The sequence below is a fragment of the Pseudopipra pipra genome, chromosome 8, assembly GCF_036250125.1.
Source record: "Pseudopipra pipra isolate bDixPip1 chromosome 8, bDixPip1.hap1, whole genome shotgun sequence".
NCBI lineage: Eukaryota > Metazoa > Chordata > Aves > Passeriformes > Pipridae > Pseudopipra > Pseudopipra pipra.
Window position 1 is genome coordinate 37,140,252 of NC_087556.1, and position 23,488 is coordinate 37,163,739.

The 23,488-nt window shown below is 40.7% G+C and overlaps 1 protein-coding gene across 1 annotated transcript in view; it reads left to right on the top strand.

The window, feature by feature from the left end:
- Positions 1-23,488, top strand: part of PDZD8 (PDZ domain containing 8) — a 59,380-nt gene that overhangs the window by 10,761 nt on the left and 25,131 nt on the right. Inside the window, exons 2-3 of the mRNA XM_064663683.1 lie at positions 8,300-8,422; positions 12,786-12,888. Of these exons, the coding sequence (XP_064519753.1) occupies positions 8,300-8,422; positions 12,786-12,888 (226 nt within the window). The remainder of the gene's footprint in view (positions 1-8,299; positions 8,423-12,785; positions 12,889-23,488) is intronic.

Below are 23,488 nucleotides of genomic sequence, written 5' to 3' on the forward strand. Positions count from 1 at the left end.
TTAAATTAGGATAATCATTTGGGAATTAATTTTTTTAGCAATTTTGTGTTGCTTTAACTGAAAAACTTACAGGGACAGTTTGAGATGTAAATGTACAAAATTATTTCTTACTTTCTGTCCAGGATTTTAAAATTATCTGTGGATATCTACTGGAAATCGTAACACTTGTATACTTTGTTCCTGACTTTCTTAACTGAGAGTGCTAAGCTTCAGTATATTTTCTTGAATCAATTTTAATGGCAACATAGTTATGAAAAATGCCCATTCAGTGTACAAATATTATGATCTACTTTAATAATGGCATTAGGTACAAGATTATGTGTAGTAAATATCTTAAAGCATTATTCCTGTTTGCCTAAGCTAAAATAGGAAGAGTAGAAATGGAAGATCAGTCTTGCAGTGACATAACAGAAGGCTTCATGGTAGTGTTTGAGTCACCTCTGGGAGTGATCTGGCTTGGTGAATAGTTCCTTAGTAATTAATCAGTATATGATGCAGTGTAATTCTAGAAACTTCAACAGTTGTTTTTTGTTTTTAAGAATAACTGCATACTTGCTAACAAAACTTGATGCAATATGTTAGAAGAAAGAAAACAAATTCTAATGTTTCCAAGCAAAGAGCCCTGTGGATTACAAGAGGAGGTGGGGTGGGAACAGCAGTGTAAGTCAGTGGTATTGTTTTAAAACAATACCACAAAAACTCACATTTTTTTTCTTTTTTTCTCCGTTCCTCTGAAGGAAGGGCAAATTAGAGAAAGTATCCAAATTCATGATGGGCTTGGTAGGAAAAGATTATAGCAATTTGAGAAGCTGCTTCTTTCCAGTGTAATCACAAGTGCTTGCCATCAGTGATGCAGGATTTGGCAAGTGCAGGAGTCCTTCCTGTTCATTAATCTGCTGAGCCCCTCCTGTATGTGATTGTGGCAGCAGTGCCACAGGTCATGGCCGGGCTGAGCTGCTGTCATTTGGTCCCACAAATGAAATGCTGTGACACCACTGCTGTCACCTGTGCTTGGGGACGGGTGGCCAGTGCTGGCCATGGCCTGGTCCACCCTGCAGCCCCTGAGCTCTCTGCAGAGCAGGGCCGTGGGGAGTGCTGCCCACAGCTCAGGGGAGTGGGGAGTGCTGCCCACAGCTCAGGGGAGTGGGAAGTGCTGCCCACAGCTCAGGGGAGTGGGGAGTGCTGCCCACAGCTCAGGGGAGTGGGAAGTGCTGCCCACAGCTCAGGGGAGTGGGGAGTGCTGCCCGCAGCTCAGGGGACTGTCAGTCACCCAGCTTGGAGCACAGCCCAGCTCAGGCTCAGCACCAGCTCCAGCATTTTGGAAGGCTCCCAGGGTGGGAATTGGACCGTCTTGTGTCTCGTCAATAGATAAATGTAGATTAAGGAGAAGCTTCTGTAGTTTGAGCATTTTTCAAACTTAACTGGAGGAGTGAGGATAAACCCTGGAAAGCTCTCATGCCTAGCATTCAGAACAGATACAAATATTTTTTCCCTTCTGGCTGACAGCTGTCGGAGGCTGCTTTCAGCAGTGCTGTTTTCTCTCTAGGCAGTCTAAGAGATGCCATTTGTTTCATATGGACATAGGCTGGGCTTTAGAGGAGAGGATTAAAACTCTTGAGCTCAGTGAACGAGTCATGTTCAGAGTTTAGACTTCTATTAGAACATCATCTTTTTCCTCTAACCACTATTGCAGAGAGATGGTGTTTGTAGGGACTTGAGACCTCCTTATGGGAGAATGCACTGCTGAAGTGAGCAAAAGGCAGTGTTTTGCTGGCATCAGTCCCTGGGATCAGTCCCTAATCCAGCTGGCTAAAGGTAGAGTTTTGGGGTGGCTTGGGTTTATTTGCTTATTTTCTGGTGGGTTTTTTTTCTGCTGCTGTTCTCCTTGAATGCCTAAAAGCTGCTTGCTAAACCACATCTGCTGCTCTTCCAGCCCTGTGTGAACAAATGAACATATTCTGCATTTTCTGTCCCACCTGGAGCAGAGCCACAATAATTCAGGCTTTCTGCTTAAACAGGGCAATTTTGTCTTCATCCTGTTTGAAACTGAAATATAGCAGGACTTTGATCTCTTTCTCTTAATTTGAATCAACAGTTTGCTTCAGCTAAAAAAAAAACAAAAAACAACCCCAAACCCAAACCAAAAATACCACTTGAAAACTCTGGTCTCAAGCAGGCATTGACTGCATTGAGTTGACAAAGCTGTTTCAGTATTTATGGAATTTAGAATTTGGACAGTGTTCTTGAAGTGCAAAATAGTCTGTGCATGGTAAAATCAATCTTGTTCGTGCTGATAAGAAAGCAGTTTTGGTAAGTCTGATTCAAAATTTCTTTTTTACCTGTGGCTATTTCAGTCCAGACAGTAATACCATGTCTTTAGGACTGTCCTTCTTGAATTCACAATGACTTCTGTCATATATGCAGGGAGAAAAATCTGCTGTCTTTTTGGAAGCATGTACTGGACTGTTTCCATTTATTCTTGTCGAAGTCAAGAACAAATCGAAGTTTTGTAATTGTCTGTCTTGAGTGTCTGATTCAAGATGTATCTCAGAGTTACTGAGAAATGAGAACACTGTAGCTTAAGAATCTGGAAATGTGTGAAACATCTTTGAAGAAAAAAGGGAATAATAAAATCTTTACCTTTTTCTTTTTTTCTTTTGAGGTCTTGGTTACAAAAAAAAAAAGACTGCTCATATATTGAGAACTTGTGTGTAAGAGCCTCCCACATGTCTGGGCAGAATGTCCTGTAACACAGTGGGGGGGTACTAGATCTGATTTGAAGTTTACCATAAAACTTCCTAGAAAATAAACACTGTCTTATTGCGATGTTTTTCAGGCTGCTTGTAAACCAGACTTTCATGGCTGTGAGTAAAGCTGAAATTAGTAGATGTCTATAATGAATAAGAATATAATTTGAGTTATTAAAGTCCCCTGACTATGAATGCTGACACAGTTCTGCAGCGTTTTCCCTGTGGAATTCTCCAGTGGCAGCTGGAGAATTGCTTTTGCAGAGTCTTTTAAAAAGCATAGTACTGCTAGTTTTGGCTGGTTGGGGGTTTTTTCTCAAAAAAAAGGATGAGTTCCATTTTTGTATCTCCAATCTGATATAAGCAGTTTACATTAAGGTGATTATGCCTCTTTAGGAGTGGATTGTAATATTTCAGAATTTTTGTAGAAGTAAACTTCATCTTAAATTACACACAGTGTAAGAATAGAGGACTTGTTATATGTCTTAAAATATCGGGTGTCAATCACTCTTTTTGAAATTTATACACTTTACAAGTGCCTGACTTGCATTTTGGTTCATCAGGTGGCAAAGGCAATGTAAACAGGAGAGTGATTTAGTTCTGTTCTGTAGTTAGCTGAACCTTTTGATTACTCCCCAAACTGAAAATAAATTTGGCAGTTTTTCTTTTGAGAGTATTTTAGGTACTAGAATCTTCACATACAGTAGCATTTATAAAAAAGTGAATTGATTCTGTACTAAACACAGTCTAATTTGAGATTGTGGTAGAATTTGGCTTACCTTTCTAATTAAAAATTAGGACTTGCAATGCATACAAAGTAGCCTTATGCTGAGGATACTTGTGTTTTTAGTTGATCGGTTCTTCTGAGATTTAAAGTCTCTTTTTGCTTTTTATTAAAATTTAGATGCTCAGTTAATGTAACTTAAATAACAAATTCATAAACGTGACAACAGTTAATCTTCATGTCAGTGTAGTAATGCTGGAATTTGTATCATACAACTGATTAATGTGGTCTTAAACACATACTCAGTAATTTTTAGACCACTGTTTTAAATCTCAAACTTCCATTATAAACCCAGAGAATAATTTAAAGTTTTCCCAGAACTTACTCTGTAAAGTGATCTCTCTTCTTAGCAGAAGTTCTAGAAAATCTGACCCTTCTGCACTTATAAATGAAGCTGTGAATCTTTCTGCTTTTCCAAGTAGGAGATGGAGTACTGAGAGCTTTTGAATTTTGTTCCTGTCTGTATGTAGCTTTTAACAATTTATTGGTGGGCCTTTTTACTGTGATTCTGGACAGTCTTAACTGATGCAATGAACAGAAACACAAGCATCTGGTTTCATACCAGATAAATTGATATTTTTTTCTCAGTTCTCAATAGATTTCCTCATGCAACTAAAAATATTGTTGTTAACTAGGTACTGATGGGAGCAGTTGATTTAGGTAATAGGTTAATTAAACTAAGGTGGAAAAGAATTCTGTCCTCTTCTCTGTTAAAGGTTGGCTGAAGGTCCACAAACCAGTCCTGGCAGGATAGTGAATACAAATTAATGGGAATATAGGTCAGACATTTTTAAACTAAACCACCAAATTACAGGCTTGTTCTGAGGTGAGTTCTTCCCTCCAGGACTGGCAGCTGGAAGGAAGAATAGGATTCAGGGGCTGAAAGCACTCCAACTGAAGGGAACAGAGGTGACTCCTTTGAGGGGTTTTGGCTCCACTTTGAGTGAGGTGGTGCTGGTGAGGGCAGGGAGTCACTGAGCAGCTGGGCCAGGCAGTGACTCACACGGCACGAATGGAGTGGGAAGTCCTTCCCAGGGAGGAGGGACACTGACTGCAGAGCCTGCCAGCCTTTTGGCTGGGTTTGGATATGGAAGAGCTCAGTATTGTGCTATTTTACTGTGTACTTTTAATCCAATGTATTAATTGAGTAACTTTATCTTAATTATCTTTCAGTGTAATCATCTGACCTAATTCCTCATGTGAAGTGACTTTTTTTTGCCGTTTGTATCTCGAGGTATTTGTTGAGAAGCACTTGCTACTCCACAGCTTCTTTTAAATATTCTCGTAGGGTTTTTTTCAGTTGCTAAAATTTTACGTGAAATTTGATTGATGGATATTCCTCTTAATGTAAAATTGAAATGCTGGGGTTTAACTAACATTTTCTTAATAGTGTACTATCTGAATTTCAGACTTCTGGCCAAATAAGATGATAAGTTTGTGGAGGGTCTCTGGTAACTTAAAAACAAGTTGAAACCACACTAGAAGCATCTAATATAAGCCACTTTTAAAGACTTTTTTTCTTTTTTAATAGCATGCATACCCAAGCAAGATTTTGGGTGTAAGGTGTTTGTATATAACCGTAGGAACACGCTCTTCAGTGTGTCCCTTGTCCTGGTGACTGCTTGTGAAAGGGGGGTGGCTCCCAGGTTTTCCCAGCCGTGGGAAGCAGCTGGGAGCAGCTGTGCTGGCAGACTCTGCCAGGAGCCTGGCTTACCTGGCTGTGATTTTACAGCACAAGGGAACTGTCTGGCCCTGGGACCAACTGTCCCTCTCTGGTACTTCACCAGTTCCCAATTGGAAAGTCTTTCCAAATAAATAGGGTTGTCTTGTACTTAAATCATCTGACAGCAGTTCAGTTCCCTAATATGTTATTGAAATCTATGGGAAATAGTCATTTATCCCATGTGTAATTTTGGAAATGCACAAACTCTCTGTAAATTGCTTTAAATGGATAAGTGCAGTGATGTAAATTTGGAAGGCTTCAGAGCAGCACTCAAACACTGAAAATGCATTTAAGGTGGATATTTAGCTCTTTGTACATTACCAGTGCCAGTGGAAATAGGTGATGTGTTGGGGTTTTTGTGAAGGATTTTACAAATCAGTTACTGTGTTAAGAATGTGAACATAAGTGCTTGTTGTAAATTAAACATTATGTTGAGACTGCTTTTAATCCCATATGTGTAGAAGATTTAAGTAGTTCTGCACCAAGTCCTGCACTGTTAAGTGTTTTGCATATTATTGTGTTTAACTGCATTGGTATTTTAGAATTAATTCCTCTTTAATTCATTGTTGTATGAATTTTTAAAAAGTATTTTGAAAATAGAAATCAATATTGTAGTAAACATTGTCTTAATCTAGGAGGGAAAATGTCTTGTTCAGGGGATTATTTCATTATTCTGTGCTGCAGCAAAGGCTTGCAGTGTATGCTGAACAGTTTGTTCTGAAGTTGAGGATGATGGTTTTGGTTTGAATGTATAGGTGGATATATCTGCATCCTTACTGGAATTCCTTAGTCTGTTAGTTTGATTTTTTGTTTAGTTCTTATTTTTAGTATTGAAAATAGATTGGTCCAGGTCTGTGTTCTTGTTAAATAGCCTGCAGGCTGTTTTATGGTGTGTATGTGTAAGGGAAAGACCTTATAAATACCAGCTCACTGAGTTTTATGGTGGTCAGTGGTTTGATGTTCCCATGGAAAACTATCTTTTTTTTAATAGATTTTGGGAGAAGATGTATTGTCAGTTGCTGGTACGACCTGAAAAGTAGTTTATTCGTGCTGAAAACCCTTCAAACATGCAAGTATTTATTCACCCGGAACTTGGCATTATTTTCCAGTGTGCTTGTCTAACTCTTCCTTTTTTGCCTAACAAAATCTGAGCCAAGCCTGTGTTTTCAGGGGGTAAAAATCACTCCCGACAGGAGCAGGGCACCCTTGTTTGTGCTTGAGGTGAGAAACATGAAGGGCAGATGTGATGGCTGGAGGTGGGTCAGGGTGGGAAGGGGATCAGGCCCTGAAGTGATACCAACTCCTGTAGAATGAAAATAGTGGGGTCATCTTGGTGGAATGTTCCCTACTCTTGTGATCCCTACTATTACTTTAATTATTCGAGAACTATAAAGGAAAATATGAGTCAAATATCAGACCAGACAGTACATGCAAAGGCATGTTTTGAGTTGGTTGCTTATAGTAGGCTCATAAACATAAACCGTGGCCCAGAGTGATTTCATAGCTTCATATGTGTCATGCAAGACTTAAAGAAAAAACATTGGGATAAACTGTTTAAAATTGAATTTTTTCACTTGACCTGTGTCAAAATGGTTTTCTTCCTGAAGGAGTTAATGAGGGAGAAACTTGGAACCAAATTAAAGTTAGAAGTTGAATGGGATTTCGGGAGAAGAGCTGGAGTGTTGAGTTGTGTCTATTCACCAAGAGAGCAAAAGCAATGTCTTTGTGCTGGCTCTGTGCGAGGCTGTTGCCTTGGCTGGGAGCGTGGAGCTCCCTCCCCAGCCTGTGCTGACAGTTAGAGGATGCTCTGTTATTTATGGGGGTTTGTGCAACTCTTCAGTTCAGGTCCAGGGGACTGTTTCCTGCACATGTTGTGATCTCGGAATGTGACAGGCAGATGCCTGTGCTGGCTGAGCAAACAGGACTGAGGAAAGCCTTCTTTGCCATGGGATGGCAGATCTGGGCTGCCTGTGCTCATGTCCTCTGTCCTTGGCAGGAATGATTGCTGGGAGGATGGTCAGGGGGTAGGAAGGATTGCTGGGAGGATGGGTCAGGGTGTAGGAAGGATTGCTGGGAGGATGGGTCAGGGTGTAACTGGGCAGTGCTGGGAGAGGAGAGCAATGAATAAAGGCAGAAAGAAGGAATACCCTGCAAGAGTGTTTTCAAATACTTTGGTGCCCATCCTTTGTGCAGGGTTGTGCCCTTGCCGTTGGGATAGGGGGGGTGTGTCAGCCATGGGATGGGGCTGCAGCTGGGCAGCCTCTCCTCCCCTCCCTCCCGTTGGGGCTGTGTCTGACACTGCAGCACTAGCACTGAAAAATGGAATTGCTATTTATAACACAGCATAGTCTAGTCAGACAGGGAATTATGTGGAGAGATAACGTGTGTAAAACACTGAATATCTTGGACATGAGTGGCTTTTCCTGGGAATCACATGCTGTGATGAGGGAAATAAAGCTTGGGAGCAAATATTTAGAATACCTGTGTCTTTAATTCAAGAAGAGTGGCTAAAAAGAGCAACTGAAAGTTTTTCACCAAGTGTGAGAAGAATCAATGTGTGTAACTGAAGTGTCTGTAAGGGTGCACCAGTCCTCTAGTACAGCACTGTCATAAAAGGTTTAAGCTTTAGGGTCATATTATATTTTCACCTTTCAGTGCTACAATGTTTATGCAGATGAACTGAGAAATTACAGACCTGGTAAGATATTTACTGCAAAAGGACTTTTGTATTAAATATGTTTGCAATCATAAACATACTGTGTGATTTTTTTCAACTTCCCACTTTCTCAAAGTTACCTGCACTAGTCAATATAACTCGGTCTGTTCCTGTGAAGCAATCTTGGTTTATACTGTCCAGTTTGCTGCATTCAAAAAGCTTTAGTGGCTCCTACTTGTTCCTTTCGACCAATAAATATGTAGGAAGGGTATTATTTCTCTTTAGGAATGTTTAAGATTCACTGTGGTCTTATTACCTTTTTTATATTTCTCTGTGTTAGTGTTCTTTATGTAATTTGAATTAAGATGAGTCTGTTCTGTGTTTTTCAGGTTCAAGCCATTTTTTCCATTTCAAGTGTTGCCAGCTGATGAATACGAAGATCGAGACCTCTGTATACAGGATTTTCTATTGACAGAAGGTCGACTAAAAGTCACGTTAATTGAATGTACAAGGTATATTTTTGTGCACTTTTGCTCATTCTTGACTAAGAAAGTACCCATGTTTCCTCAGTTTGTAGTTATTACAGCTGTGGGCCCATTCTGATTCACCAAGTGGCAGCTTTGGTGTTGTGATTGCACTCTAATCATGAAATGTACTTTTTTAAAATAAGAATGAAGTTATAGTTAGTTTCTGAGGCACTTCTGCTTTATGTGGGCACAAGCATTTGCCTTTCTTCTGAATTTTGCTTGGTTACAAGCTAATCTGTGCCTCCTGTTACTTGCTTGGTTTTGTTCAGTTGGTTTTTTACACCAACTGTCTTTCCAAGGCAGTTGAAAAGTTGTAATTATCTTGCTGTATTATGTCAGCAAGGGAAAATGATTGTTTCACTCAATTTTACTTAGACAAATCCAAATCACTTTTATAAGGCATTATTTATGGTCTTTGTCTTGAACAAAATAGTGGAAAGAAATAAAATCTATTTCCTTCATTCATTAAAGAGAAAATTATTCTCTTCAAAACCGGAGAAAAGGTGTGTGGGCTCTTGGTTTGTTTGGGGTTTTTTGTCAGACCTCTTGGTTTATGTTCAGTCTTTTCCAAGTAGTGCTTAGGCTTTGATGTAGTCATGTGCAGTTCTGCTCTTTATGAACTGCTTTCTGCTTTCCAGCAAGAATTCTTTTTTTAAACCTCTTTCATTGCTTTTATTACCGTATCAACTCCTCTTTGCACTGTTTCTTTTCTGTAGCATTGTACAACCATTTGAATTGTATTTGCTGCACTCATGTGGTTTATCAGTGCTACGGATTTCTAGAAGATATTCTGCTTCTGAGTTGTATGGTGACAGCAGTGGTTATTTTTTGTGATAAAATTGCTGCTCACCTGTCTCCCTTGCTTTGTGATGTGCTGTCTGTGAATGATCCAAGAATCCTGAATGACTGCCTGTGTTCCTTGCCTGCCAGGACTGTTTGCTCTCTGCTTGTCCTGCCTGCTCTCTCTTTACACAGCAGTGCATTCATTTTTATCATAGGAGGACCACAATAACCACTTTAAGTTGCGTGCAATTGTTCTTGGTTTGGAGAGTAATCCTTTAAATCCTGTGTCTTTCCTCGGTCTGAAACACTGTGTGATGTCACCAACATCCAAGTGGTGGTGTGTTTCTTTGCCTTCAGAGCCCAGATGACTCAGTTTGACATCATCCTCTGCCCTCTCAGCATTTTCAGCTGTCACAGCTGCTCATCAGATGGCTGGCAGAGGAGGCAGTTCCTGGTTTGTCAGGTCTTTTAAGCTTTGGGTCTGACTTAATCTGTTTTGTGCAGCTTGGAAGTTCTCAACACACACATGAGATTGTCTCACCTGACACCTCTCAGCCTACACATCTGACTGTTGGCCCCATAGTAATTCCTCAGATCTTCCAGGTGTCCTGTCCTTTTCTGAACTAAACAACTACAACTGCTGCCCACAGAGTCCCTCTGTGAGTAAATAAATATTCTTGCTTACCTTGCATCTTAAGATGTTGATGAGGTAGAAGCTGAAAGACACATAAAGGATGTTGGTGGTAACAGAAGAAATATGCAGGAGAGTCCAATGCTCCAGTGTCCCTTTTGCAGCAGCTCTCTGGGCTGGGGTGGAGGTGCCTGGGCCAGCTCTCAGAGGTGCAGCACTGGATCTGGCTTTGCCACTTGGATCTGCCACAGACACCTCAGCGTTTTTCATTCTTTCATTCTCGTTCCAGGATGAAAGATCACTTTAAATTCTGTGTCTTTGTCACTTTTGTGCAGTGCCCCAGAATGTTTTATGTTTTCTCAGTAGTAGCTATTCTTTGACTTCTGTTCAGAATTTGGAGTAGAATTCTTGTTGTCCATCTGGTAAGAGCATTTTGCTGCTTCTCCTGCCTAAGTCTGGAAAACAGTGGTGAAACCATAGTGATAAAACATTTGGCAAGCTTTTGGTATGCTATAAATGGCTTGTTGAATTAAATTGTATTCTTCACATGACCAAATATCTGCACTTTTGTACTTGTTTCTTTTCTAACTGCAAGCGTGAGCACAGTAATTTTCTTGCTGTCGTGATGTTGAAAGAAAAGTTAAATTTTGCACATCTTTTAAATTAACGAAAGGGTGGAACCTTTTTGTAAATAATATGGAATATGTTTTGCAAATTTTTTCCTGACCTGTACAAAAATTTACACTTTCAACAAGTGCAGTGCCCTCACAGCACTTAATTATTGCCAAACTCCTGTTATCTGTCATTATCTTTAAATTTTAAGGAAAAGGGAAGAACAAAATTGTTATATTAATTTTTTTAAAAGAGGCACTGGGCAGAAATTCTTAAAGCCTATCAATCTTATTGTATTAAGCAAGAATACTCTTTCAATACTGTGCCATAAAGTGAGCTTTCTAAATTAGCATTTGATTTGGAAATCAAACTCCAACATCAAGAGCTCTTTAAAATTTAGATGTGTAGTTTGGCTGTCTTGTGATGTGTTTCTTCCAGTTGACTGCTGGTGACCTGCTGCAAGGTGAAATCTCAGTATGGCTCATTGGGTTTTTGTGACTTCATGTTACAGTTCTGGCTGAAAATTGTTTTATTCTTGTTTTGAGCTATTTCACGTCCTTGTTCTTCTATCCAGTCCAAGACAGCTAAATAGCTACTGTGCTGATATTTTCAAAGGATAATGAGTACCCCTGGAAAATTCCCTGAGAATGTGTCTAAGTGACCAGAAGATGAAATGTGTGCAACCAGTGATCAGCTGAAAAGCTTTAATGAATTGTCTGATATCAGTGAGACACTGAGGAAAACCTCTTTCACTCAAAAGCAGCTCCTGAAAGCAAAAGAGAAAAGCCATGCAGGGTTGCTGGGGATGCTTTAAAAATAAGCAAACAAGGGATGAGTTTGTCAGTTCAAGTCCCATTGAACAAGCTTAATCTTGTCCCAAGTGCCTGATTGGTTGGTTGGGAGGCTGGATTTGTGCTCAGTGCTCATATCCATAGTGCTGAAGGTCAGGCTGGCAGTGAGGTTGGCAGCTGCTCTTTGCAGGGTTACCCTGGAGCGTGGGACTGTCCCTCTGAGGGTGGGTCACAGGCACAGCCACCACCTGTGAGCCAAACCCACCAGACTGGCAGTCAGGTGTGCTGGGGCCCAACCAGGCATGGCTTTGTCTGCCCCCTGCATCCAGCTGCACGGCTGAACACTAGTTACAGAAACTCTTCAGAGAGGGACACAGCAAAGAAAGATGTGTTTATCTCTCCCTGCTGCAGTGCAAGCCTGAGAGATGTCACAGCCAGAGAGGCAAATTCCCTTGAATTGGATTCATTTCACTGGTTCTGGTTGTTGGTGAAAGTTGTTTTCAATAGCTTTACTTAATTTTCAAAGTATGTTTACTACAGATCTCCACATCTGGAAGATTGGGACTTCCTGATTATAAATATTTAACCTAGAAACTTTATTTAACGGTGTCAAGATAAACAGATAAAATTGACATGTTTTTCTGACAGCTTTTGCCTCTGTCGTCTGAAGAGTTTCGTGTCACGTATCACAGTCACAAATGAGATGCTTTGAATGACAGCTTAGAAACTGCTCCTGTCAAATGTATGTAGAAAGTTTAGAAGGGAGTTAACATCTAACAACTCTTTTGAATAAGATTTGTTTGGCATTTTTATTCCAAAATATTTATCTGCTTTCAGCTACTGTGAGATAAGCTGTGAACAAGCTGGGATTGCTGTTCTATAGCCTAAAGTTTATAGGTTTGGGGTTTCTTTTCTAGTACTGATATCTGTCTGAAAAGCTTTGTAGCCTTCTGTAATAGGGTATCATGCATGAAGAACCACTCTTTTGTTATGAATGTTACAAAGAATTACAGATATGAGGATCCCAGTTTAGTGAAATATAAATATAAGCAGTGGTAAACTGTTAAACTTTAGATTAAACTTTGATCTACACTAGTGTTCTCTTAAACCAAGAAGAGCTTCAGTACATTGTGAAGTTTAGGATTGAAATGGAAGACTGTTGCAGCTATTTTTGCTTTTCTTAAAATAAAAAATAGTTCTTTACGGAAAAACCGCTAGTCTGCTGATTGAACACTTTATTAAAAAAAAAGAGTACAGAGCAGGAAAAAACCACAACTCAAAAAACCCCTAGCTAAAAATTTTCTTATATTTTATATTTTTGGAGTCCTTCCACTAGAGGGTGGCAGTGTCTTTCCTTTGGTGTTAGGCTGTGCCTGTGGAATCTGTTCTGTGAGGACTTCTCTATGTGTACACATGGATGATAATAATAATAATAGTGTGTAAATGAAGAGTGGTGAGTATGTGGGATATGTGAGTATCTGGGGTATGTGTAATAGTATTACAATTCTTACTCTGGGCTTTTCTATTTCAGGTTATTTATGTTTGGATCCTATGAAAGAGAAACAAATGTTCATTGCACAATGGAGCTGAGCAGTAATGTTTGGGAAGAAAGATCAAGAAGTTCTATTAAAACGGTAAAAACTAGAGTGTAACCTCTGCATGTTGCAGTTTGTCTTAAGCTCTTAATACATTGTCTAGAAAGAGTGTTCTTTAGGCAATGAAATGGGTGATAAAAAGCCCCATAGCCGAGCAGTTATTTACTTTTGAACCCAAAGTATTTCACTGGCAGATTGGCGTGTGGATAACATCGTGTTCAGCTGTCCCAGCTGTGCCTGAGCTGTGCCTGGTGTGTGCTGTCAGCTCCCCAGCTGCTCTGAGGGCAGCAGTGACAGTGCTTTGACAGTCCTGTTCTCTTTGGGTGGGGCAGCCTTCAGAGAGTGCTCAGGAGGATTCCCCTGGTGTGGCTGTCCAGCAGTGTGTTCCTGCTGTTGGCAGTGTTGGGGCACAGGGAGCAGAGGGGCTGAGTGACTCTGCCTCCCTGTGCCCTGCAGTTTGTGCAAATGGAGGCAATTGCCTTGGCTCTCCAATTGTTCTTAGAGCACGTGAATCCTACCGTGTCTGCTAAAGGAAAACACTTCTACAATGCTCTGCAAATACAGAAAGTAATAATATTGCTGGTATTGTAAGTTAATCTTTTAGTAATTATTACACTTGATAATATGATGCATACAGCCTACAGATTGCCTGTCTTTTTGTGTGTGTGTGAGGGTGAAAATGACCTTTTTTTTCCTTTTTCTTCAGACAAGAGGTGTGATATGTGAAAGAGCCTTTCAGTTTTACATTAGAGGGATATTGTGGCAGTAATCAAATTGAATTGGGCTTGTGCTGAGCAATAAGTAACGTGCTTAGTGAAGAAAAACCCTGGAAGCTTTAAAAACACTTCATGTTAACAGTTGGTTTCCTGTAAAGAAATCACTAGAATAAAAGTTTATGTCCTGCATTTTACCCTCTGCTGGCTGAGTTCAGCTGGCTTAAGCCCTGTGCCTTTGTTATATCTGACTGGAGTTGTGTTTGGAGACTAGCATCACTTTTCCACTGGGGCAGCAAGAATCCAGGATTTCAGCATCTCATTCAATTTTCTGCAATGAACTTCTACTTTGCATTGTTTTTAAAATCCTCGTAACAGATGCTGTGATACTTGTTTCCAGCTTACTGTATATTATGTTTTGCCAAAAAGGGTGTATGGCTGAGCAACAGACAGAAGGCTTCTTTTTTAGCTGCTGCATTCTTAGTGAAATGAAGAACCTGAAGGGAGGGTAGAGGTTCACCTGTGCTGTCTTAGGAAGCTGTGACTCGAGTGATAAACAGCTTGGGGTCTGCCAGTGCCAGGAGCAGTGTGGGTCCTGCAGGGCCAGTGCCAGGAGCAGTGTGGGTCCTGCAGGGCCAGGAGCAGTGTGGGTCCTGCAGAGCCAGGAGCAGTGTGGGTCCTGCAGGGCCAGGAGCAGTGTGGGTCCTGCAGGGCCAGGAGCAGTGTGGGTCCTGCAGAGCCAGGAGCAGTGTGGGTCCTGCAGGGCCAGGAGCAGTGTGGGTCCTGCAGAGCCAGGAGCAGTGTGGGTCCTGCAGGGCCAGGAGCAGTGTGGGTCCTGCAGGGCCAGGAGCAGTTTGGGTCCTGCAGTGCCAGTGCCAGGAGCAGTGTGGGTCCTGCAGGGCCAGGAGCAGTGTGGGTCCTGCAGGGCCAGTGCCAGGAGCAGTGTGGGTCCTGCAGGGCCAGGAGCAGTGTGGGTCCTGCAGTGCCAGGAGCAGTGTGGGTCCTGCAGTGCCAGTGCCAGGAGCAGTGTGGGTCCTGCAGTGCCAGGAGCAGTGTGGGTCCTGCAGTGCCAGTGCCAGGAGCAGTGTGGGTCCTGCAGTGCAGGCCGGAGCACCCCGGGAAGAGCCTTCCCCAGCGGGGCTCAGCAGCCACAGGCACAGACTGAGGGCAGCTCAGGACTGTCCCCCAGAGCTGTCCCTGCCCCTCCTCTACCCCAGGCTGGCTTCCTGCAGGATGCCTCTGGGGCTGGTGGAAGGGAGGAAGGAGGGTGGGATGGCAGCAGCCTCAGCCAGGTCAGGCTGCTGAAGCACATCACCACCAGAGATGGTGGCATAAAAGCATTCCAGGGGTCCTGAGAGGAATTACTGAGTTCACTTAACTCTAGAAGTTGCTAGTCTTCATTGAAGCACTAGGCAGGAGCTAGATTTGAGTCATTTCTTTTCAGACCTTTTTGTTTAATCTAGTTTACATAGCGGTTTTTAATTTTGTTTAACTTTTAAGTTTGTTTTAATCTAAATATTTAAGGCTCTTTGCATGATCATGTAAGTATAAAGTAGGAGCAACTCAGCCTTAGTAATCTGGCCAGTTCATAGTCTTAGTAGTTTCCTAATAATAATAATAATAATAAATATTTCAGTATTTTCCAGAAGGAAGCAATATTGCTGGGGTTAAAAACCAAACAAACCCCAAAACAAAAAACCCCAGCCCCATCCTGCTAATACTTACGTGAATGACCCTTTTTGGGGATAAACCGTGAATGGAACCATGCACAAATCTGCAGGGTTGATGCTCTGGCAATGAAGGTGGCAGTGCATTGGTTTACCAGCACACTTCTCTGGACAAATTAGTTTCTGATTACTTTTAGATAATGTTGAGCAGCATTGTTAGAACATGTTCTTTTACACTCTTAACAACAGAAGAGGAAAGGGAAAACGCTGTGCAGCCAGCGTGGCACTGATGTGTCTGTGACAGCAGGTGGCAGCAGGACTAAACTGTTCCAGGGTGGAACAGCTCCTTTTTGAAACTATGGAAAAGTACTCAGTTTGAGACTCTCAAGAACTCATCTTCTGTTTCAATATCTAAAATGAAATGGCAGGTTTTTAAACGAAATGGCAGTTTTTAAACATCTCTGAGATGTTAGAAATCCAGCCTGCAGTGTCCAGGGGGGTGTTCTGCAGTGTCCAGGAGGGTGTTCTCTGCCTCTGTGTGCAGTCCTTCATTAAAGCCAGAGAGCAGGAATCCTGGAGCTGAGCTGCTGCCTCTCTGCTCCGCTGGCACTGCGAGGAGTTCACTGTGCTCAACCACCTTCAATTCAGGCCACTAGACAGGTTGCTGCTCTTAAAATCCTGCTTTTGAAAATCTTGATATGAATGAAAATTAGCAACTTGCAGAACTACTTTTTGCTCCCAACTTATATTCAACAGATGCAGAGAAATCATGGAAATCTTCTCCTTGGGAAATCAGGTTAAATGTGCAAGTTAAGTTGCAAAATGTTAGGGCATCCCCCAGAGTGGCAGGAGTATTGCCAAAGATCCTCAACAACAACAGTGTTGCTGACACATTTAGCACTGGAACTTAGTTGTTTTTTTCTCAGAAATTGTGACTGTGAATAGTTAAATAACAATTTATAAAGAACAAACATTGTGATGTTTTTCCAAACTAAAAGTTTACTTGTATCCCTCCTGTGATTTTTAGCCCCAAAGCAATGTTAACCATGAGGCAGCTGATGGCAGTAATAATAAATCCTTATTTTAATGCACATATGTGCAATGCTTACTCAAGATGAAGTTGTTGGAATGAATAACAACTTCAGAAACTACAGAAGAGAAATGGTAGTTTGAGTTGAAGTAAAAATATGAGAGAGATACTCTGGTTGAAAAGGGTCTAATTTATACAGACCTCACAAAGGCATGGCAATACATCCTCTGATTCTGACTGTGTTCTGCAGTGCTCCTGAGGAAAATTCTCATAACTTTCCATGCTCTGTGACGTTTGCAGTCTGTTTATTGTGTTAGTAGCAGTGATAAAGATCAGGCAGGTTTAATACATCCTAATGAATTTTGGCGAGACTTTAATCTGATCCCATTATTTATGGAATATTAGTGGGTGTCACAATTGATTTTGAAAAAAGATGCTGTGTTAGTGAATATATCTGGAGCATTATTGAAGTGTCTGTTACAATACAAAGGTGTCTCAGGCTTCTGTCTATCAAATCTGAAACACCAGTAAGACTGCAGAGCGGTGATTTGGCACATTCCCATGTGAAACATGTAACCATTCTTAATATCTTAATTAGTACATGCTGCTGGAATTAACATGAATCAGTGCATTGCTGTGTAAAAATTACGTGTGGATAGGATGTGGTCATTGGCATTAGCAGCATTGGATCTCTAAACAGGTGTTCTATGGGTAAATAATTAGATATGTCTAAATAACTTGATTTGTGTTTATAGATATTGGTAGAGGCTGTGTCATAAATGGGGATGGTTATGTCCACTGAACTGCCAGTAAGCAATACCAGATTGATTTCTGCTGAAAAATCCTGTGATTTTTTCACACCACTGTGCATAAATGCTGGCACAGGTAAAGTCAGCAGCAAGAGTCTCACCAAGTGTAACAAGGCCCAGGGATCACTCTAAACAAATGTGCTCCAAGGAAAAAACAGAACAATTCTTTCTGTTTGTAGAAATCAGAGTTTCTCTGTGCATAGAAGGAAAAAATGTATCCCTTCCTTAGAAGTGGCATAGGAATGGACCCAGAAATGAGCCTGGAGGTTCAGTCCCACAGAGCTGAGGCAGCTCTGCAGCCCTGACACCCTGCACAGGGGCTGGGCAGTGCCCTGGCAGCTCTGGGGATGCTCAGCTGTCCTGAACGTGGCAAGCACTGGCACCTTTCTCTGTTCCAGCCCTGTAGAGAAGAATAAGTCAGGAGTGTAGTTGTCCTGAAAGGAGAATCTTGTTTCTCATGAACTGCCCTGCATATCTGTGGAGTCATGTTTCCTTTGTCTGCATATTGATTTTTCTGACAGATAAATTGGTTTTCTACAAACTGTAGAAACTCTTGAAAAGAGATTGGTATCTTCTGATACTGTTGCACCCAGAGAGCACAAACTGTAAATGGCTTCTGCTTTTTATTGGTTTTATGAATATGAAGTAATGGGGAGAGGTGCTCAACTGCAAACCAAAATGTATCTGTTCCAAGTTTGCTCTTAGGTGGTGCTGTAAGAACAGCCACAGTTTCGTATTCCTACAGGTAGTAAGTGATGGGGCTTTTGTGTTGCTGGTATGGGGGGTTGTTATGATTTTTTTTGAAACCTCTTCTGTAAATGTTAACTTTAGCAATACAGAAACTGCATTTCATAGTCTGCAAAGTAAAAATTTCCATCTAAACTGCCACAGCTAGTAGCCCATAAGCAGCAGTTGTCTCAGGAGCACACAAATATCCTCTGAAGTAACCTAATAATAGAAAGAATTAAAGAATTAAGATAAGCATCCCACTGCTTTTTTTAGGAATGCTACATACAGATATATAGGCCATGATCTCCACTCCTTCTGGTGGTGTTATCTTGATGGATATGGCCTTTTATAGGTAAAGTTAATGGTAACTTTGAATTTACTTTAGGCAGGCTCATTGGTTCCTGTTCATAAAAACAAAGCAATATTTCTCAGCCTTTCATAAAACTAAATTTCCTTTATCAGGGATTATGGGAAACCTAAAGGTATTCCAGTGCCATAACATATGAATGTAAAATGAGAAATAACGTAAATCAAATCCAGCACCTTCTGAAATGAGTTGCCCGAAGGTACTAAACTATAATGTCAAAATTTAAAACAACTGTGAAATGTTAATTTGTAAATACATGGAGTTAAATGCCTCACAGTTGGCATTTCAGTGTGCTTATTTAACAGCCTGCCATTTCAGCATTTAATCCTATCAAAAGAAAGGAGGAGGATTAAAGCAAGAAAAGCTTTTTGAAAATGTCACTTTTTATGAAAATTCATGATCTTGTAAAACTTGATAATATTTGTAAATACAATGGGGAATAGTTCTGAGATTTGTGCCTTACATAATATTCTGTAATCTGTCTTTCAAATAAACTTGAAGGCCATCAGGATTTTTTCGGTCTCATCCTAAACATTTAAGCTTTTTGACTTGGGGCTTCAGAAAGCTTTACTGTGATTTAATGAACAACCTTCTGTGGAAATGCACTGTAGTTCTTTATGGCTTAGAGATGTTGAATATGAACATTAAAAAAACAAACAAAACAACAACAAAACAAACAAACAAAAAAAACCAAACAAGAAAACACTAACAGAGCTTTCCTTTTTTTCCCCAGTGTGCATGTATATACAGATAGTTTTTCAGAACCAGGTGTCATCATTCTAATCACATTCTAATCTGATACTTCTTACCTGCTTATAAGTCAGTCATGCCACCCTTGGACATACCCTCACCTGTGCCAGGCAGAAGGCAGTGCTTGCTTCCTTTGCATTTCCTTTTTTCTCCCCATGTCCAAACTTGGTGTTGGGATCCTTCCCAGCCTTCCCTGGCATGTTACAGAGATTGACTGGAATGAATCTGACTTGCTGAGTTTCAAATTTAAAAGAGTAAATGAAAAGATTAATGGATAAAATAACTTGAGTGAGAAGAATGTGTAATGAGTGCTTTAGTGCTCTCTGTGTTCTTGTGCTTCCACATCCCAGCCCTTACTTTGAGACTGCCAACAACCTAATTCGTGGTGCTCAGATTTAGGAAGAAAAGTTCTTCTGCAACAAGGTACTGGTTTTGTGTAGTGAAATAAGTCAGTCTGGAAACCACTTAATTCCAGTTGAAGTCTCCATTAGATTTTACAGCCGAGTTGAGTTGCAGATGCCGTATCCAGCTGGGGTATCTGAGCTGATGTTTTGCAGGTGTTACTCTGAGAGCACGGCAGGAACTCCTGGTTCATCAGGAGGAGTTGGGAAAGTGCCCTTTGGATGGTTGGGGGAATTCACCTTAGTGAGACCTCTCTCTGTGACTGTTCTGGGATAAAAGTTACAGGCAACTTCAAGCTTACTCAGGGCTTATTTCTGTTCTTTTAATGCCTTTTGCAGAGCTGATAAGCAGCATTCATTTTTGCTGTGTGTTTTTACACATGGAATAACCAACCTGCAGTACAGATTCTAGGAATTACCTTTCAGGCTGCTGTTTTCTGTATCCTCCTGATAGTACCCAGTTTGAATGGCAGTTGTAAGCTTTTCGTGGGATACTTTTCAACGTAAAGATTCATGTTTAACTATATATAACCATTAAGTAAACACTGTAAATAAACATTGTAAAAGTGAAGACTGTTTCAGTGTGTCACTAGATATGCTGGTGACCTTTTTTTTTTTACTATGCTTGTCGTCTGTTCTGCTGCTTGTCCAAATACTGAATGCAGGAAAGAGTTTTAAGTGGGTTTTAGAGCAGCTGTGTTTCTTATTTGCAAGGAAATTGGTTTACAGTGATAGCTGATCTCACTAAATAAATAGCTGGCTGATGCATGAGAGCTGACTCTGTGTGTATAAACAGTCTGGCCTGTTGTAAGGGAGATAACAGTGTTCTGCTGACCCCAGTACACAGAGTGCTTTCTGGGTAATTCAGGGTTTCTGGAATGACTGTCTGAGCTATTCTGTGACATCATATTGCAACGTTGCATGGCCAGATGAGCTGGCAGCTGGGGCTGGAGGCTGCTGCACATGGCTGGGCTGGAAGGGGAAGGACTTACTTAAACACAGATATCCACAGCTGCCTTTAATAATAAGCTGGTTTTATTCTCATTGGTTCCTAGTTTGTTTTTGTCTTCAGCCTTCCAGTTTACTTTTCAAATGTATCTTCTCCGATAACCTTACACTAGTGAACCTCTTCCTAACATACCAGGTTTTTTCTTTTCAGATTGAGAGATTGGGATCTATTCTTACCAAGGAGGTGGTGGCTGGATTGGACCTCATTTGCCCATGTGTATGGGTTTTAGTGATGTTGCAATGTTTCCCTGCCGAATCAGGGCCTCACCACGTTGGGCACGTTGAAAACTGTTTTCCTTCCGTTGGTGAATGGTTGTGTCTCCCAAAATAATGAAGAACAGGGGAGTCTGTGTTTGAATGTGTAATTACTGAACAGAAGTGTTTTCCAGGTTGTAACAGCACAGAGACAGGAAGCCAGGAGATGGGTTGAAGGTCTTGGAAAAGGGGCCTGTGGCTGTGATTAAAAATACTTGTGGAGAAATAGCAAGATATTGGCACTTGGTGCTCACAGGCTCCCCTAAACCCAGTTAACTTCCCAAATCTGGGTGAGACGTGGAGTTTGACTAATGCCAGTCATAGAGGTGTTTTTCTGGCTGCAGGTTGCTCAGTGGTAACTCACCTGTGTGTTACTTCCCCCAGCAGTTCATCCTCTGGAAGTTCACCTGGCAGTCAAGGAAGAGAAGATTACATTGTAGTTTCTGCAGATTGTCAAAGGATGGGCAAGTGCTTGTGGTTGTCACAGAGCAGCTGATGTTTAACCTCTGCCCCACTGTGCCTTCAGGAATCTGATATTGTCCTTGCTTCCCAGTCTAACCATTTTCCCTGTTCATAGACTTGGAAGTGCAGTAAGAGCTACTGGGAGGATTCTGCTTCTGAATGCCACTTTAGTTGGTTGCTTTGTTTGCAGCCTTCAAAGTCTGATTAATTAAGGCTACTGAGTAACTTTTTGCCAGAAGTCTATCAAGAGCCTGTAGTTAGATTTTGCATTTAATTTGAGGTTTACTCTTTATGGGTTGTCTGACACCTTCCCATGTTTGCCCCAAGGATGTCAAATGCCACTACTGAGTTTTATCTTTGTTCTCTGCACTGTTTATTGATGCTACAGGCAGGCCAGGAGAAGTTTACTTATTTTTAGTAGGATTTTTCCCTAATTTTGTTGTGGTTTTTTGGGTTTTTTTAACCCAAGGTTAAACCCAAGGATTGAGTTTGGAGGCTTGGCAGAGTCACTTAGCTTCTGCTAAGTGGCTACAAATTATGGATAACTATCTGCATTTCATCAGTTGCCCTTCTGTTCTAGTGAGGTTTTATAAGGATTATATTCAAATCTTCTTGACCATTAAGTGTATATATTAATATATATTTTAGTACTATATGAACATTCCCATTAGTAAACAAAATCTCAGCTGCTTGGTTCTGATTCTTGTTCTTATATTTACACCAGCTAAATTAACAATTACAGTAACTTAAACAAAAGCATCATCATGTTGAATACCAGGAAGAAATTTGGAATGGAGATTTTTAGAAATATCCTTAATATATAACTATAAAATAATTATTTATAGTAATCATTTAACGAATAAACCTACTATTCTTTAATGGAGATATTTGATGCCCTTCGGTGGGATGGAAATGAATTTTCGTGCACCACAAATGGCTGGTATCTGGTGGTCTTAAATTTTGTTCTAGTGTCAAAATACAGGCAGAAAAATTACTTCATGACTACAAAGAAAGCCTCTAATTTTGTGGGAGGAATTCCTTATTCTGAGTACATTCTTAGGTATTGTGCCTATTTTTCTGAAGTCAAATGAGTTAAGTAGTTCAGATTCTTGGACTCAAGGTAATGCAGTGTTGTTACATGTGTCACATCTTGCCTTCCTAGAATGTAATTATTTAACTGAACATTATCTCAAAATGACTGTTCATTTTTTTTCTTCCTTTCTCCATTTTCAATCACAAGCTGAACCAGAAATCAGATGCTTTTCTCAGTGTTACAAGTCTCTCCTAGGTCTAGTAGAGTGGAGCTCGGCACCTGGAGGCCACACAGAGTCCATGAGAACAGTGTTTGGTGTATTTATGTGTTGTCATTGTAATTTTCACTAGTTACAATACTGTGGCTCTTCTATGTCTGTAGAACAGCAGGAGTGAAATCTTGCCTTTTAGTCAAAAGTGAATATTAAGATAATTATTAGTGCAGGATAAGTGATTCTTCTTGCTCTTTCTTAATGGTGACCAAGCATTTTAAAAATACTCTCCATAATTTAAAAGAATATATAAGAAAAACGTTGTGAGGCAAGGGCAGTGTGTGTTCTCCCAAAGCCCTGTAATGACAGCAGGGAGGAACAGGAGAGTAATGGGAGTGGGCAGCACAGCCACTGCCCTGGAAAAGCCTTGGGGATCCAGACTGGAATTGCCCATTCCCGGCACACGAATGGAGTGACTCAGAGGTCACTGGTGCATGGGGTGAGACACAGCAGAGGGTGCTCTGCAAAGGCCTCCTGCACATCCCAGCTAATCAGTGCTGAAGCATCAGCAGAGAGGGAGCACTGCCCTACTGCAGCCTGGGCAAAGGCTGCCTCCCTCAGTGGGGGGAAGTCAAGTGCAATCTTTCAACTATGACTCCTTCACAGATATTTTAACCAAAAGTCAGCATATACAGATCTATACTTATGTCATCTCTTTCCATTTCAAGGTGCTTAGTTTGGAACAAATATGATGTCTCTGCACTCTCAGATCCATTTGATGTTAATTGAAGCTATAGATTTTCCCTGGCTGAAGGAAAGAAAAAAACATAAGCCCTTAGGAATCTGAGGCAAATATGCAGAAATGTTTTTTGTGTTTCATTTGTTGGGATTTTTTAGTTATAAAAGCAGTAATAGTGTTTCACATGTAAAAATATATATATAAATATGCATATGCACTTTATGTAAGTTGTACAGATATGTATAAATACATGCACTTAATATACATGCAAATATATAAAAAATGAAAAACATCAGTTCTTCTACTTCAGTTAAATGTTAATAGAAGCTTGATGGATAAGAAGTCGACCATGCATTAAAAAATGTAGATACTTGTAAGTACAGTAAATGACCCTTGAGAAATTGGACTTGACTTACCTGAAGTCCGTCAGCACTTACAGCTCCAGTGAGATATGAGAGAGTCAAG